The following is a 15,207-nucleotide window of genomic DNA, read 5'->3' as shown; positions in this document are numbered from 1 at the left end:
ATGAGGCAACTAAGCCAGGAAATAATGGGGTAGGGTGATCAATTCCTTTCCCCCTTCATTGCATACATCGCTGACCAGAAACATATTTAATCAATCAGACTTCAAATGTATACAAACAATTCTTTCTCTGACACATCAAATGAGATGTAGTAACTTACAATAGATGCATAAGAAAGTGACTGTAAATACCTTGGTGCTAATCGACAGGAGTAGGCTACGTGCCGGCACCGGGTTTCCCCTTCTTCCTTCCTCATTTTCATAATCCTCACCATTCCCTATACTACATTTGCACTCACCCTTGTACATGACATAACTCTTCACAGACACATATCATGCATAGCGTGGCCCGCCGAAATGGGTCACAGTCCTGCCATCTATCGGCAATATGCAGAACCCGAATCACGCCCATATATGCAAATTTAAAAAAGAAAAATATATATACATGTCACTTCAGCTTTAGTAATGTATTGTATATTCACGTTTCAATACTGTTTCCGAGAATGAATGATGAGGTTTCATGAGATTACTGTGAAGTATGTATTATGTGTAATGGGTTAGTGTTTTTATTTCATAACTCAAAAAGACTGCGTTCATGTGGTTTTATTTTCTGTTACTGTTCTCGTCAAAATAAAGTCGCTGTTGTTAAATTTATCATTTCCCTTATTATCTCAAAATGATTGCGTTCATGTGTTTTTATTTTCTATCATTGTGGACATAATGAAACCATTGTTGTTCAATTTATATACTGAAGTGCACTGAAGAATCATTCAGAATAGTAGACGTGTTTTTATGATTATAGATTGTTCTGCGGTGTTTACCGTACAAGAAAATGCTGCATAATTATGTCTTATGGCCGGCGGAACACAAAGCCATGATTCTACATGAACGCAATATTTTTTAATTACCGATTTAACAAGAAATGTTAAATGTTATGTTTTATTTAACGATGCTCGCAAATGCCGAGGTTATAATTAGCGTCGCCGGTGCCGGAATTTTGTCCCGCAGGAGTTCTTTTACATGCCAGTAAATCTACTGACATGAGCCTGTCGCATTTAAGCACACTTAAATCCATCGCAACCTCGGGCATAGACGGCCAGCGCTATACCAACTGCGCCAGCCAGACCGACGAAATTAACAAGAATAATTATAAATATAACAACAATGGCTTTATTATCACGAAACTAATAACGACAGAAAATAAAACCACATGAACCAATCTTTTTCTTAGTTACTGAATGAAATAAACATTCTTTCAATACATTACACATAATATACACTTCACAGTGACCTCGTGAAACCCCAATATTCATTCTCGGAGATCCTGTATTAAAATGAATAGCAGTTCCGCGCCACAGTCGCGTAGTCTTAGCCAGTGATCACCAGGCTTCGAGACTTGGGACCCGATACAATAAGTTTACTGTGCATGTACTTTAGGTTGTTGACACGCTGCAGGTAGTGAAAGGTAGAGATGTGTTGAGGTAACAACGTTGCTAGTAAAGAATAGAATACGGTAGTATGGAGGAACATACACACATGTAAGTAAATATACATTACACAATGACAGTGTCAAAAGAATGTGAAAAAGCATTTATTGTCCTGTCTTTTATACGCATTTGTGTTTATACACAGTAATAATGGTGGAAATAAACATGTAACAATTTTAATTTCTTCATTTATTCTATTGGTCGTCTTTAGGAAGTGCAGTTACAGTATCGAATTGCAATGTACTACAAGACACATTTTCAGTGTCTCAAACGTATTTTTTTTTTTCGCTTATCTGCCAAACACAGTTTGTACTGTGAAATGCTGCTCTCTACGTCGCATGACGTGATAGGAGCAAAACGAAAAAACCTAACATCATTGCAGTCTCTAAGAGACAGTCCTTTATTCTCGGGTGACTATGTCCACTAATTTGCTGTTTACATTACACAGTGTACCATATCCGTTATTTTTATATAAAATTGATTTCCACTTCTATTTTACACGTTCAGTAACCGGTATACTTGGCATCTCATTAATTCTGTGTGTCATTTCCTCAACTAATTTGAGGGCTTCCGGCATCTCTTGCTCTGACTTTTCTAACCGTGTAATAGTTTCAGACACAGTTTGAAAAAGGGTTTGTATAAAACCAAATTATTCGTCACATTCAAATCCAAAGCGTTTTTCTTTCCGTATTTGTTGGCATTCATTCTACAGTACCCCCACCACTGTACGCTTTACCACTGTACTCAGTACGCCCTTATGCGGATTTCCCACTAAACTGCTCTGTCGGGTCCGAAGTCTCGAAGCCTGGTGATCACAAAATGTGATCTCGCGAGGCATACCCCTGAACAGGCCTGAACCCAGACTATAGTAAACAAGACGTCAAAAGATACCCATCCTGGCTCCACCTCTTCGCTTAGCTTGGAGTTTAGTGATAGTACTATCAGCGGTGGACTCATGATATTTGAAGATTGTGTGTGCTGTGTAAAGATTACACTATTTACCGAAAATCACTTTCAAACCCAAAAGAAGTGCACAGAAACTTGTATTTAGGACGGAATGGAAGTATAAATAGTTTTCTGTAGTCATAACGAGAACGTAAAATGTTTTAAATTTTAATGGGTTTCAACAGCGGTAATAGTCAATATTATGTATCATGTTACAAAGGTCATGACTAGAGTCCGGATTATATGTGATATGAAAATAAATATGAAGCTAAAAATGACTAAATATGTAGATAAATTTATAATAAATAAAAAATATGTAACTTAAAATCCAAGCTTTACTAGATATATTTTTGCACACTGATAAAAAATTACAGGTGCACATACGATTCAAATAATAATAATAATAATAATAATAATAATAATAATAATAATAATAATAATAATCCGTGGCGCTACAGCCCACGAAGGACCAAGACCAACCAGCCGGCTGCTGGCCTCACGGCCACATGCCGAAGCAGAGGTGGACGATCATCCAACCAGAATGGAGGTATCGTGTGGGTAACACGATGAGCACTCCAGCCGTTACAGCTGGTTTGCGTAACCGGATTTCGCTACCTATCGTAGCTCCCCAAGTGCATCACGATGCTGGGTGGGCACCGGTTTCATACACTTCTTCCCTCATGAAGACTCGAAACATATGATTCAATCCCATTTAATTATTGTTTCGAGGCGCAATTAATTAAATATTTTTCCATATATTCTGCAGTCATTGTCTTGTCAACGGCAACCCATACTTAGGAATCGCCATGTTGAGCTCTAATCGTTTCCATTGTGTCAGTTTAGCAGGAGTTCAAATAATTTTTCCGGTGTATTGATTCATCCGGAATATTGAAGTCGCAGTATTTGCATAGAATGCTTGAAACTTTGGCACTCAAAGTTTTACCATGGTACATCTGCAGCAACAATTGCCATGCACAAATCTTCACTAAATTCATTGGTAAAGACGAAGAAGCTTCCAGCCCCACGTGAGTAAGAGGAACTTCTTTTTTTTCCAACGAAGCACATTTTTTATTTGTGACATTAAGTTCAGTTTTTAAATTTGCTTGTTTGTTATGAACAAAAGGTAGAGATGGAGATTCCAGTCCAGCACTGAGTCTTCGCTCACTGCGATGAATGACCCCCCCCCCCTTCTAGTTTTCACTGTAGTATTCATACGTCATTAATAAAATTTGTGAAGCCCTCATGCTTTGGACTGGTGAGACGGACTGCTCGCGGTTCGGGTCTTCACATACATACATACATACATGGCCCGGGTTCGAATCCCGGTCGGGGCAAGTTACCTGGTTGAGGTTTTTTCCGGGGTTTTCCCTCAACCCAATACGAGCAAATGCTGGGTAACTTTCGGTGCTGGACCCCGGACTCATTTCACCGGCATTATCACCTTCATTCCATTCAGACGCTAAATAACCTAGATGTTGATACAGCGTCGTAAAATAACCCAGTAAAAAAAACATATATACATACGTACATACATACGTACATACATACATACATACATACATACGTACGTACATACGTACGTACCTACATACATACGTACCTACATACATACGTACGTACCTACATACATACATACATACGTACGTACGTACCTACATACATACGTACGTACGTACCTACATACATACGTACCTACATACATACATACATATGTATGTCCACACCTGTGGAGTAACGGCTTGCGCGTCTGGCCGCGAAACCAGGTGGCCCGGGTTCGATTCCCGATTGGGGCAAGTTACCTGGTTGAGGTTTTTTCCGGGGTTTTCCCTCAATCCAATATGAGCAAATGCTGGATAACTTTCGGTGTTGGACCCCGGGCTCATTTCACCGGCATTATCACCTTCATCTCATTCAGACGCTAAATAACCTAAGATGTTGACAAAGCGTCGTAAAATAACCTAGTAAAACAAATACATACATACATGCATACATACATAAGTGTTCCGTCCATGGGCAGGTCTTTCACTGTAAACCCAGCATTCTCTAATCTTTCCTATTTTCTGCCTTCCTCTTAGTCTCCGCATATGATTCACTTATCTTAATGTCGTCTATCATCTGATATCTTCTTCTGCCCCGAACTCTTCTCTCGTTCACCATTCCTTCCAGTGCATCCTTCAGTAGGCAGTTCCTTCTCAGGCAGTGACCCAACTAATTCCTTTTTCTTTTTCTGATCAGGTTCAGCATCATTCTTTCTTCACTCACTCTTTCCAGCACAACTTTATTTCTTATTCTGTCTGTTCACAATCTTCTCCATATCCATAATGCTTCTAGTCGTTTCTCTTCACTTCGTCTTAATGTCCATGTTTCTGTCCCTTACAATGCCATACTTCACACTGTCCCTTACAATGCCATACTCCACACATTGCACTTCACTAGTCTCTTCCTTAGTTCTTCTTCCAGAGGTCCGCAAAATATGCTCCTTTTTCTATTAAAAGCTTCCTTTGAAATTGCTACCCTCCTTTTGACTTCTTGACAGCAGCTCATGTTACTGCTTAAATTACATCCCAAGCTGTCCACTTGCTCTACTGCCTCATTTAGAATTCGCAAGTTTACCTTCTTTATTTTCCTTCCGACAGTCATGGCTTTCGTCTTGTTTGCATTTATCTTCATTCCACACTGCACACAGCTATCATTTAGCTCCAGTAGCATATCCCTTAATATCATTTCCTCTTCTGCTAAAACGCCGTGTGAAGAAATTTACAAATGAAGTTTAGTTGACGTATGAGATAGGTGCCTATTCGTCATCGTGATCGGAAAATGAGAAGCTGTAATGAGTAGCGTAATTCGAGCTATCAAACTAGCTTCAACGGCTGGGTTGGGGTCATCACCATATCCTGACCATAAGTCATCTCCGCACTGGCTGGATAATCATCCAGATGCGGAACTGTTTAGGCCCAATTGTATAAAACTCCCTGACTAAAGATCAACTTTGATCGAAGATCGGAAAGTGAACCGAGTTCAGACACTTCTTCTATTGTATAAAACTTTTCTCCGATCAAATTGCCTTGGTTCAAATGCAATCTAAGTTCACGTAAAAAGGATTTGGCAACATCGCATAAACAGGTGAAGTATATGATGCGCGGATCATGCTGTACAGGTTTGTTCAGTGTTGCCAATCTAGCGACTTTAACTCTTTTTCAACGACAATTTCTTTTAACTTTTATATTGCTTAAATAGGGATTTAGCGACCTTTTTAGCACCCCCTAGTGACAAAATGTAATCTTTCTTTGTTGATAATGAGAAATCTAGCAACTTTCCAACTACTTTTTGGCGACTTTCCGTACACTCTGTTGGAGACACTGGTTTGTTCCGTGCATTGTAAATAATGGCGGACGATAAGAAGAAGGTTGACTGTTCTCCAAGTTGTTGTCATGTTATGGTGTTTGATACTGCTAAACGTAATAAAGCTTTATAAAACGATAATTTTCGTTTAGTAATACAGTTAATTGAAAATTTATGACTGTACCTATCATATCCACGAATAATTAATGGTTGTTATAAATATAATTATAGGTTATGTTATTTGATACTGCTGAACACGATAGAGCCTTATAAAATATAAGAATGTTTGTGTATTAAGGCAATAAATTGAAAAAAAAAAAATAAATGTACCTTCCATATCTATTAATATTAATAATAATAATGGATATTTTATTTGCACAATCTGTCATTCGTATATTTCAAACAGAAAAGAAATAACTGAACTTGGATCATCTAACTTAATCGGAGAAATTTCTTCAGTCAAAGTTGACTTTAGTTTAAGACAAATTAATCTCAGATTAGACTTTATATAACACAAAATTTCAAGTTCAACTAGAACGAGGATCAATTTAACCTCTGATCTAAGATTAAATGGTGTATACAATCGGTCCTTAGAGATAATATGAACGGCAAAAAAAAACACACACACACACAAGAACCGAAAATAAAGAGGATGATGAAGTTAATACTTATATTTTTATTTATTTCAGAATCGACCGAGGATGGCAGTGAAGAGCTGCCACAAGGGACAGACGCGTCAACATCCGACGAGCAGGTAACAAGTTAACCCTTTGGTCGCCATCGGTGGTCTAAGAGTTACCGTACTAGCCAATGGATTTCAAATTTGCACGTTAAAACTTGGTCGGAAACGATGACTGTTCCCCAGTGTGTTACATACTGTAGTGGTTCCCAAAGTAGGGGTCGCGACATTTACAAAATAAGACAATAAAAGTCTTAACATAAATTTATTTTATATTTAGAAACACAACGTTGGACATAAGAATAAAAAAATGTTTCAGTAGTTATAAAGAAAAAAAATTAATGCGAAAAATGTATTAGCATTTGTATTTGAAGAGTCCACTGCAAGAATGATGGATGTCACTTTCTTGTCGAAAATGAACCAAGACTGGCAATGCATAGCTTAAGACATATAGAATGTACATAGAGAGTTATATGGCATTAACACTGATAGTCATTGTCCAGTAACGATCGGAAAATCACAGATAAGCTTTGAGCACTAAGAATGTCAAACTTTCAATTGCTTCTCCTGCAAAATATATTCCAAATGACATCCATTATTCTTGCAGTGGACTCTTCATTTAGTATTTATATATTTATTTTTTTTAACCTGGTAGAGAGAAGATCAACAGTTCTCTTCTCCTCTACCAGGGGATTACAGTTACAACATTAAGAATGCAATTAAAATTACAATTACAATTGATATTAAATTTATAATTACAATAAAAAATCAATGTACTAAAATATTACCAGATTAATAAAAATAAAGGCTAGGTAATTTATTATCGAGTTAAAGTTATGTTAATTAACGACGGTCGCAACTGCAGAGGTTATATCAGAGTCGCCGGATGTGCCGGAATTTTGTCCCGCAGGAGTTCTTTTACATGCCAGCAAATCTACTGACACGAGCCTGTCGCATTTAAGCACACTTAAATGCTATCGACCTGGTCCGGGATCGAACCCGCAACCTTGGGCATAGGAGGCCAGCGCTATACCAACTTGCCAACCAGGTCGACTTTATTATCGAAGTTAAGAACAAAAAAATATTTTTTTTTTGTACTGAAGTACAAATTAAACGTAGAATAATTATACAGGGATGAAGTTACCGGAGATTGAAATATTTTATGCTAGAATACGAGAAAAATTTACAAGATGCCATGTCTGAACGAGTCTCAATTACTGATCAAGTGCCTAGTAAGTTTCTATTTGAATTGAATTTTATTTCGACAGTTCCTAATGCTAGCAGGTAGCGAATTCCAGAGTCTTGGCAAGGCTATTGTGAAAGAGGATGAGTATGAGGAGGTGCGATGAGATGGTATTGTTAGTATTGTTTCATGGCGAGAACGTGTGTCTGTTTTTCAGAAAGTAGCTTCTCAAATCTGGACTCCGTATTCCGTGTACACACAATAATACAATTTTTAAAGTTCAAGGAAATTTCTCGCTTGTTTTGTTGATGGTGATCACAGACAAGAAACTTATTTTGCATAAATACAAAGTTGCTTATCGGTAAAAACAAACTCAGTTTTATCTATCATAAGTAGCTAAATTTTTCACGAATTCTTTAATGCACTGAAAAATATCAAATTTCTTTTTGTCAAGTGATATTGACCAGAAATTAAGTTTCTTTAAAAATCCGATCATTTTATTCCTGGCTGTTATTATGTTAATATCTCGGCCTTGCAAGCTACTATTCAAAGTGTTGAAATGTTCGAAAATATGACCAAGGAAAGCCAATCTAAGAAACCAAGGAGAACTGGGAAATAGTTTTTCATATTCCGATTTTTCGTCTTGCATGTACCGGTACAATAGAAGTTATGCTCTTAAGTATAAAACTATTTTCAACACGTTACCTCACGTAAGGCATCTTACTTTCGTGTGATAAAGATTATTTTCATGTAACGAACCCATGTTTTCATAAATTGCTATGAAAATACGAGTTTGCATAGCTCTTGCTCTCATGAAATTTACCACTTTGCATTGAATTATTACCGCAGTGCCACGGTGGTAGTAATAATTTGAAGTACTAGAAATTATGTACAAATTAGAAAATATCTACGGTTTACTAAATATTTCGTGTCATTGTTGCACCATACACTTCTATTTTGATCGTTCTTTAGGTCGTATTCGAAGATTTTGAGTAAAATTATTGTTATTTTCGATTTTACAAGGATTTGTATTTTTCGGAGTTAAGTACCATACGGTAGTGGGAGAGGTCACAAAAGAAAGTTTCGCCCAGAAGTGGGTCGCACCTTTCAAAAGTTTGGGAACCACTGCTCTACAAGAACACTGATGACTAGGAGGCGGATGTTGGCGAAAAGTCATCTTATTTTTCACATTAGGACGATCCTATTAATATAGAAATCCCTTCTATGTTAATATCAACGTAAAAAAATAATTTATTATATTGCATTTTTTGACGTTTTTGAACTAATGTCATTTTTATTTTTTTTTCGGCATTTTTTGCCATTTTTAATACTATGAAGAACTTTCAGTTCATTTGGAATGCATTTTACTTTCTTCTTTACCGATAGGTTTGTTAAATCATTTTCTAACCAAATAGGTTAGTAGTAGTTACCTACTGAATAAGTGAATAACAGTGAAGTCTGAGTTTTATAGTTTGGAACAGATTCTAAAGTCCATCCCTCATTCCACTGAAGGCTTCACCTCACACAATGGAGTAATAAAAAATGCTTGACAACAGCTTAGTTTAAGTGAGGACTTCGACCGCTACTGTTCTTTTGTCGGTACGAGGGTGTCTTTAGAATTTATGTTTGAAAGGGAGAAAACTTTCACCATGTCCTGGACAGGATGTTGTGTCCTCATCATGGTTCGGAAGGAATGTCTATTGTAGTGGCAGTATTTTTAACACAAAGATTGCAAGAATGCACGCTGCACCCAAAATTTGTTTTGTCATCACACTCCCTCATCTGGAAGGTCTGGTAAGAAAAGTGAAGCGCGGAAGGAGGAGGATACGGAGAATGAAGGCACTGACATGGACCATCCCTGATTGAAACACATTGTAAACTCTCATTAAAATCTATAGTTTTTCCTTAAAATCTTCATTTTGTTGCATGTTCTTTTCCTTTATCTTAGCCAAATTCCAGGAAGTTGCCTCCGCTCTCCGAGATTTACAGGGCAGTCATTGAAACAAGGTGACTAATTTTTAAGAAGTTGTATGCGAGTACTGTGAGTAATATTTAAATGTCATTCTCTTTTAATTATACATCATTTTTCAATTAGTTTAAGGGATTTTAATGATCATTTTAAGTAGATTTTTAGGCCATCAACATCCGCCCCCTACTGATGGCTGGGTTTTTATATAAAACTGAGTTAAGTTACAGTAAGGCTAACTTATAAAGGGTACAGACCCAAAAACAAAATTTGGGCCACCTGAATTTTCCAAGTTCCAGTTAGAACATACTACGCATGCTCACTAATTTTATGGGTCTGTACAGTCTTTATTATTATCATTATTATCTTCATTTCGTCATGAATATTGCAAATGTAATGCCGTGCATAAGATTACTGCAAATTAAGATTTTTTTAATAGTGTATGACATTATATATGAAAAATCACTAAATTACTGCCACAGTTTAAACCACAAGTATGATATTTTATTCATTTTTTCACGATAATTTACAAAAATCACCAAAAACCTCTAACCCGGACAATAAAATTATGACACAGGCAGCCCATTTTATGTACAGTAGGCATATACACGTACCAACTTAAAAGCATTTATACTGATGCTCTGATACAAAAGGTATTACCTCAACCAAGGAAGAAAACCGCAATTCCAAAAGAATTTTATAACTTCTCCCTTGTTTTCCACAGAGCGACCAGCCTTCGACAGAAGAGACACCTGGTGAAACCGAAGCCGCTTCCGTCGAAGATACAGGAACGAGCGCTGAGGACACTACAGCAAGCGAAGAACAGCCTCCCTCAGACGAACAAGCAAGCGCAGAGGGGGCAGACGAATCGGCAGAGCAAACCGCAAGCGATGCAGGTACCATACCGGACGACGGAGCCAGCGCAGAATCACAAGAGGGAGCCGCTAGCGCCGAAGAAACTGGAAGCGAAAGCGCAGAAGGGACTCGTGAGCAACGGAGCGCCGAGGAAGGAGCTAGTGCTGAAGAAGGAGTAGCCAGTGCAGAGGAAGGTGCCAGCGCCGAGGGAACTAGTACCGAGGAAGGTGCAGCCAGCGCAGAAGAAGCGGCTAGCACTGAGAAGGCAGCTGCTGCTAGTACCGAGGAAGGAGCCAGCGCAGAGGAAGGTACTAGTACAGAGGAAGTAGCCAGTGCAGAGGAAGGAGCTAGTGCAGAAGAAGGAGCAGCTAGTACTGAGGAAGGAGCAGCCAGTGCAGAGGAAGGAGCCAGCGCAGAAGAAACTGCTAGTGCCGAGGAAGGTGCAGCCAGTGCCGAGGAAGGAGCTGCCAGTGCCGAGGAAGGTGCAGCCAGTGCCGAGGAAGGTGCAGCCAGTGCCGAGGATAGTGCAGCCAGTGCCGAAGAAGGTGCAGCCAGTGCCGAGGAAGGAGCTGCCAGTGCCGAAGAAGGTACAGCCAGTGCCGAGGAAGGAGCTGCCAGTGCCGAGGAAGGAGCTGCCAGTGCCGAGGATAGTGCAGCCAGTGCCGAGGAAGGTGCAGCCAGTGCTGAAGACGCTAGTGCCGAAGAAGGGGCAGCCAGTGCTGGAGAAACTAGTGCCGAGGAAGAAGGCGCCAGTGCTGAAGATGCTGGCACGGAAGAAGCTAGTGTAGAAGGTGCAACAAGTGCAGAAGACGAAAGTGCCGAAGAAATTGCACCAACGAGTACTGTAGACGAAGGAGCAGCAAGCGACGAACAAGGAGAAAGCGCGGAAGAAGCTCCAAGTGCTGAAGACGAAGGAAGCGTAGAAGCTCCAAGTGCTGAAGGAGAAGCCGTCAGTGCTGAAGAAGGAGCACCAAGTGCAGAAGAAGCTGCAGAAAGTGTCGAAGACAAAGTCAGCGCTGAAGAGGGAGCTCCTAGTGCCGAAGAGGCTGCCGTAAGTGCCGAAGAAAGTGATGCAGCAAGTGTTGAGGATGAAGCCAGCGTCGAAGACACTACTAGCGCCGAGGAAGGTGCTCCGAGTGCCGAGGAAGGCGAAGCACCTAGTGCAGAAGAGGAAGGTGGTGCAAGCGCCGAAGCCGAACAAGCAAGCGCAGAAGAAAGTGCTGAAGCGCCAGCCGAAGAAACAGAAAGCGCTGAATCCACAGAGACGGCTCCAACAGAAGCTCCTGCAGAAGAGGCGAGCACAGAATCGGCTGAAGCGCCTCCCGAGTCTGTCGAAAGCACCGAAACAGCGGCTCCCAGTGGTGAAGAGGCTTCTGCAGAAGAAACAGCAGAGTCCGCCGAAACATCTGCAGAAGGTAAGTACCACAGTATTGAACAATTATTTACACATCACGAACACAGTGACCCAGATCTTCTCTAGGCAGACAGCAAGGGCCTTTACATTTAGGAATACTGATCTAGTACGCGCCCCATACAGTGATTAACCAGGTAAGCTAAAGGCAAGTATGAACTGTTTTAAATGCTTTTAAATTTCCAGGATGCAAAGAACAGTTCCCAAGATGTTACATTTGGCCTCATCCAAGTAATGTCTCTACAGATAATATTGACATGTCAGTACATAATCACACATAGGCACCAATTTTGTAAAGAAGTAATTTACTATAATCAGGCTGGGACCTCAATCAGTTATTAACTGATGTTTCTCTTTAAGTTCGTCGATATTCCGAGTACTGTACTTCCAATCCTGAAGAAAAACTATAAAAGACGCTGGGGTATTGTGATGTTGAAGTCTTTGACTTTTGGCCAAAGCATCATCTCCGTTATCTGTGACATCAATCTGTACAGACACCAGACATCAAAACAAGATGAAATGACAGAACTACAAATGACACTATTTCATTACCTATTTTATCTTTATTAACAACAAAACAATTTACTTGAAAAAAAATTGTACAGTACAGATACATGAAGATTTTGTGTCAATCAATTTAAATTGTGAGAGACAATAATCGGTTTATTAATACCCTCAAACAAGAATTTAGAAAGTCGCAAAGTCTGTGCATTACGAGAATTCATCTACAAGTATTTTCCGAAGTTTTTCCAACAGTTTAGGGAATGTCAAGTAATTCCACGGTGAATCCTCAGACTCATCTCACTATCACCAATTCACCGAAGTTAGGTAATACAGAGAGGTGGCCAGGATAAAGGTGTGTCCAACTAGAAGGGGCTTTACTGTATACACACCGACATATACACGTGTTACTTAGAAACGACAAGAGATTTAAGTGAGTCGAATTACATCGTTGAAAGGAAGTTAACAAACAAGTTGAATCAGATAATAATTTACTTAAATTTAAAGCACATTCAAGAAAAATTCTGACATTTTTGTTTCACCACGAATCCCGGAATGGGCGCCCATACTCAGTGCGGTGAAAGATGTATTCTACGACAAAAATTCTAATAAATATATACAAAAAAAATACATACGGTGCTACAAGTCTTCGTTATTGCTAACGCTATGTGATATCGAGTCATTCGTAAACAATGTTCAGCTATCCGTCGCAGAGAAACACGCATTCGTTCCAGAATACTTGGTAGCTCAGAGGTCTACAGAAGGAACATTCACATCCATTAAGGTAATATCTCCAAGTCATTGATTGGTTTTGAATATATCAAAGTCATTAAATGTCCTCACAGCCAAAAATTAAGGGATTGAGGTCATACCAAATGACTGGACCTCACAACCGTGGCATTCCAAGGAGCGTGCAATCAACCTTACCGTAGATGAGAAATGCTAAGGAGACAAATAATGGTGTCCACTCAGAGTGACCAGGCGTCCGCCTTTTGGAGGACATGTTCTTCTTTTTAAACTTTGACCTTCTGTCCTCCAGACATTTAAAAATATTACGTAGTGCCCGGGATTTATAAAATCCATGACTATCGAAAATGCAACACTTTATAACACGTGTTATTTCTTGTCCTTTACGGAAAAAAGTACGTAAGTAATTGCTTATATCTATTTGGATTGATGTAGCAATTCAAATAATAAAAACTTTTTTTATTTGTGTTGGTAATTTTGCCTCTAAACTAAATGTATCACATGTAATGCTCAAAACTAGGACAATATTTAGTATTATTGTTTTCGTTTGCATTGAGAATTAATACTCGTATATTATACGGTATGTTACCTCACTAGGCTTTCAAACTTATACGTTACCTCATAAGTAGTCCACCGCTGTGGAGTAACGGTTGGCATGCCTGTCCGTGAAACGAGCGGGCTCGGGTTCAAATCCTGTTTGGGACAAGTTACCTGGTTAAGGTTTTTTCCAGGGGTCTTTCCTCAACCCATTGAGAGCATAGGCTGGGTAACTTTCGGTATTGGACCCTGGACTCATTTCGCCGGCATTATCACCTTCACCTCGCTCAGACGCTAGATAACCATGGGCCATAGCAGTTGAAGAGTCCACTGCAAGAATGATGGATGTAATTTGGAATACATTTTGCAGGAGAAGCAATTGAAAGTTTGAAATGCTTAGCGCTCAAAGCTTAACTGTGATTTTCTGATCATTACTGGACAATGACTATCAGTGCTAATGCCATATAACTCTCTATGTACATTCTACATGTCTTAAGCTATGCATTGACAGTCTTGGTTCATTTTCGACAAGAAAGTGACATCCATCATTCTTACAGTGGACTCTTCAGTTGATAAAAAATAAACACGGGTATGTAACTGATTGTATTGATTACGGTTATTACACATAAAAATTGCGTTTTATTACAGGGGTACTTTACAGATATTGGAAGCATAAACGGGTACATTATAGAAAAGGTTGAGAAACACTGATCTAAGCCATGTGAGATATATATATTTTTTCCTTTTATTTGAAGTACGATAGAGCTATCTACAACTCCGTTAAATCTGGAAATAAATTTTAACTGCGAGGGCATTATTTTAGACATATTTATTTAACTTTTTTTTTAACTTATCTTGGTAAATACTAGCTACCTTCAAAGTCTGTAATACTTTTCGACACAATGCTTTACATTCAGAGATCGGTTACATGGACTGAAGCAAAATAAAAAAACTAAAAACGTCCTGTGAAAAAAGGGAAGGGAGAATCTTCCCTCTATATAAATATACAAAACACGCTATCTGTAAATAAAAAAAAACGCTACTTCTCTTACATAGAATGTCATACTACAACGCTCAGTGCAATAAATAGTTTGATGAAAAGCATGTCTCTTATCAAGGTAATTCGATGGCAAGCCCACAGAAATCTGTGCATGAAGTCAAATAAGCCCAGTTATATTAAAAGCCTGTTTTGATACTATGCCCATTGACAGTCTGAGGTCTGAGCCAAAACTAAATAAAAGGCTTGACCCAGTGGGCAAACACGCAAAGGTGGCACTGACGTAACTATGCTGATGTTCCATCCAATTCTGTCTCAGCTTCCATTCTCTTGTGTTAAAAAAAAATAAGACCACACACAAAATTTTATAATATGAAAGACGTTAATACAGAAGGTGAAAATTTCACCTACAAACAAATGTTGCGTTCTGATCACTGTTATCTGTCAAGAACAGAAATAATTATTAATTTAACTTTCAGGGGAAGAAGCTGCTTCTGAAGAAACGATACCTGAAGAGGAGGAACTCACCTTGGTAAGCGACCAGCAAATTAAAAATATAA

General features: G+C 39.0%; 2 protein-coding genes across 2 annotated transcripts in view; one reads left to right on the top strand and one right to left on the bottom strand.

Annotated features, from left to right (window-relative positions):
• LOC138698425 (putative protein FAM10A4) overlaps positions 1 to 15,207 on the bottom strand; it is a 181,325-nt gene that overhangs the window by 136,312 nt on the left and 29,806 nt on the right. The window lies entirely within an intron of this gene.
• The window catches only part of LOC138698422 (pneumococcal serine-rich repeat protein), a 92,705-nt gene that overhangs the window by 60,291 nt on the left and 17,207 nt on the right, over positions 1 to 15,207 (top strand). The window contains exons 3-5 of the mRNA XM_069824311.1: positions 6,461 to 6,525; positions 10,324 to 11,869; positions 15,127 to 15,179. Coding sequence (XP_069680412.1) covers positions 6,461 to 6,525; positions 10,324 to 11,869; positions 15,127 to 15,179 — 1,664 coding nt within the window. The remainder of the gene's footprint in view (positions 1 to 6,460; positions 6,526 to 10,323; positions 11,870 to 15,126; positions 15,180 to 15,207) is intronic.

This window comes from Periplaneta americana, chromosome 4, assembly GCF_040183065.1.
Source record: "Periplaneta americana isolate PAMFEO1 chromosome 4, P.americana_PAMFEO1_priV1, whole genome shotgun sequence".
NCBI classification, from domain to species: domain Eukaryota; kingdom Metazoa; phylum Arthropoda; class Insecta; order Blattodea; family Blattidae; genus Periplaneta; species Periplaneta americana.
Note: the sequence above shows the minus strand (reverse complement) of the source record. Positions and strands in the feature narration are given on the sequence as shown.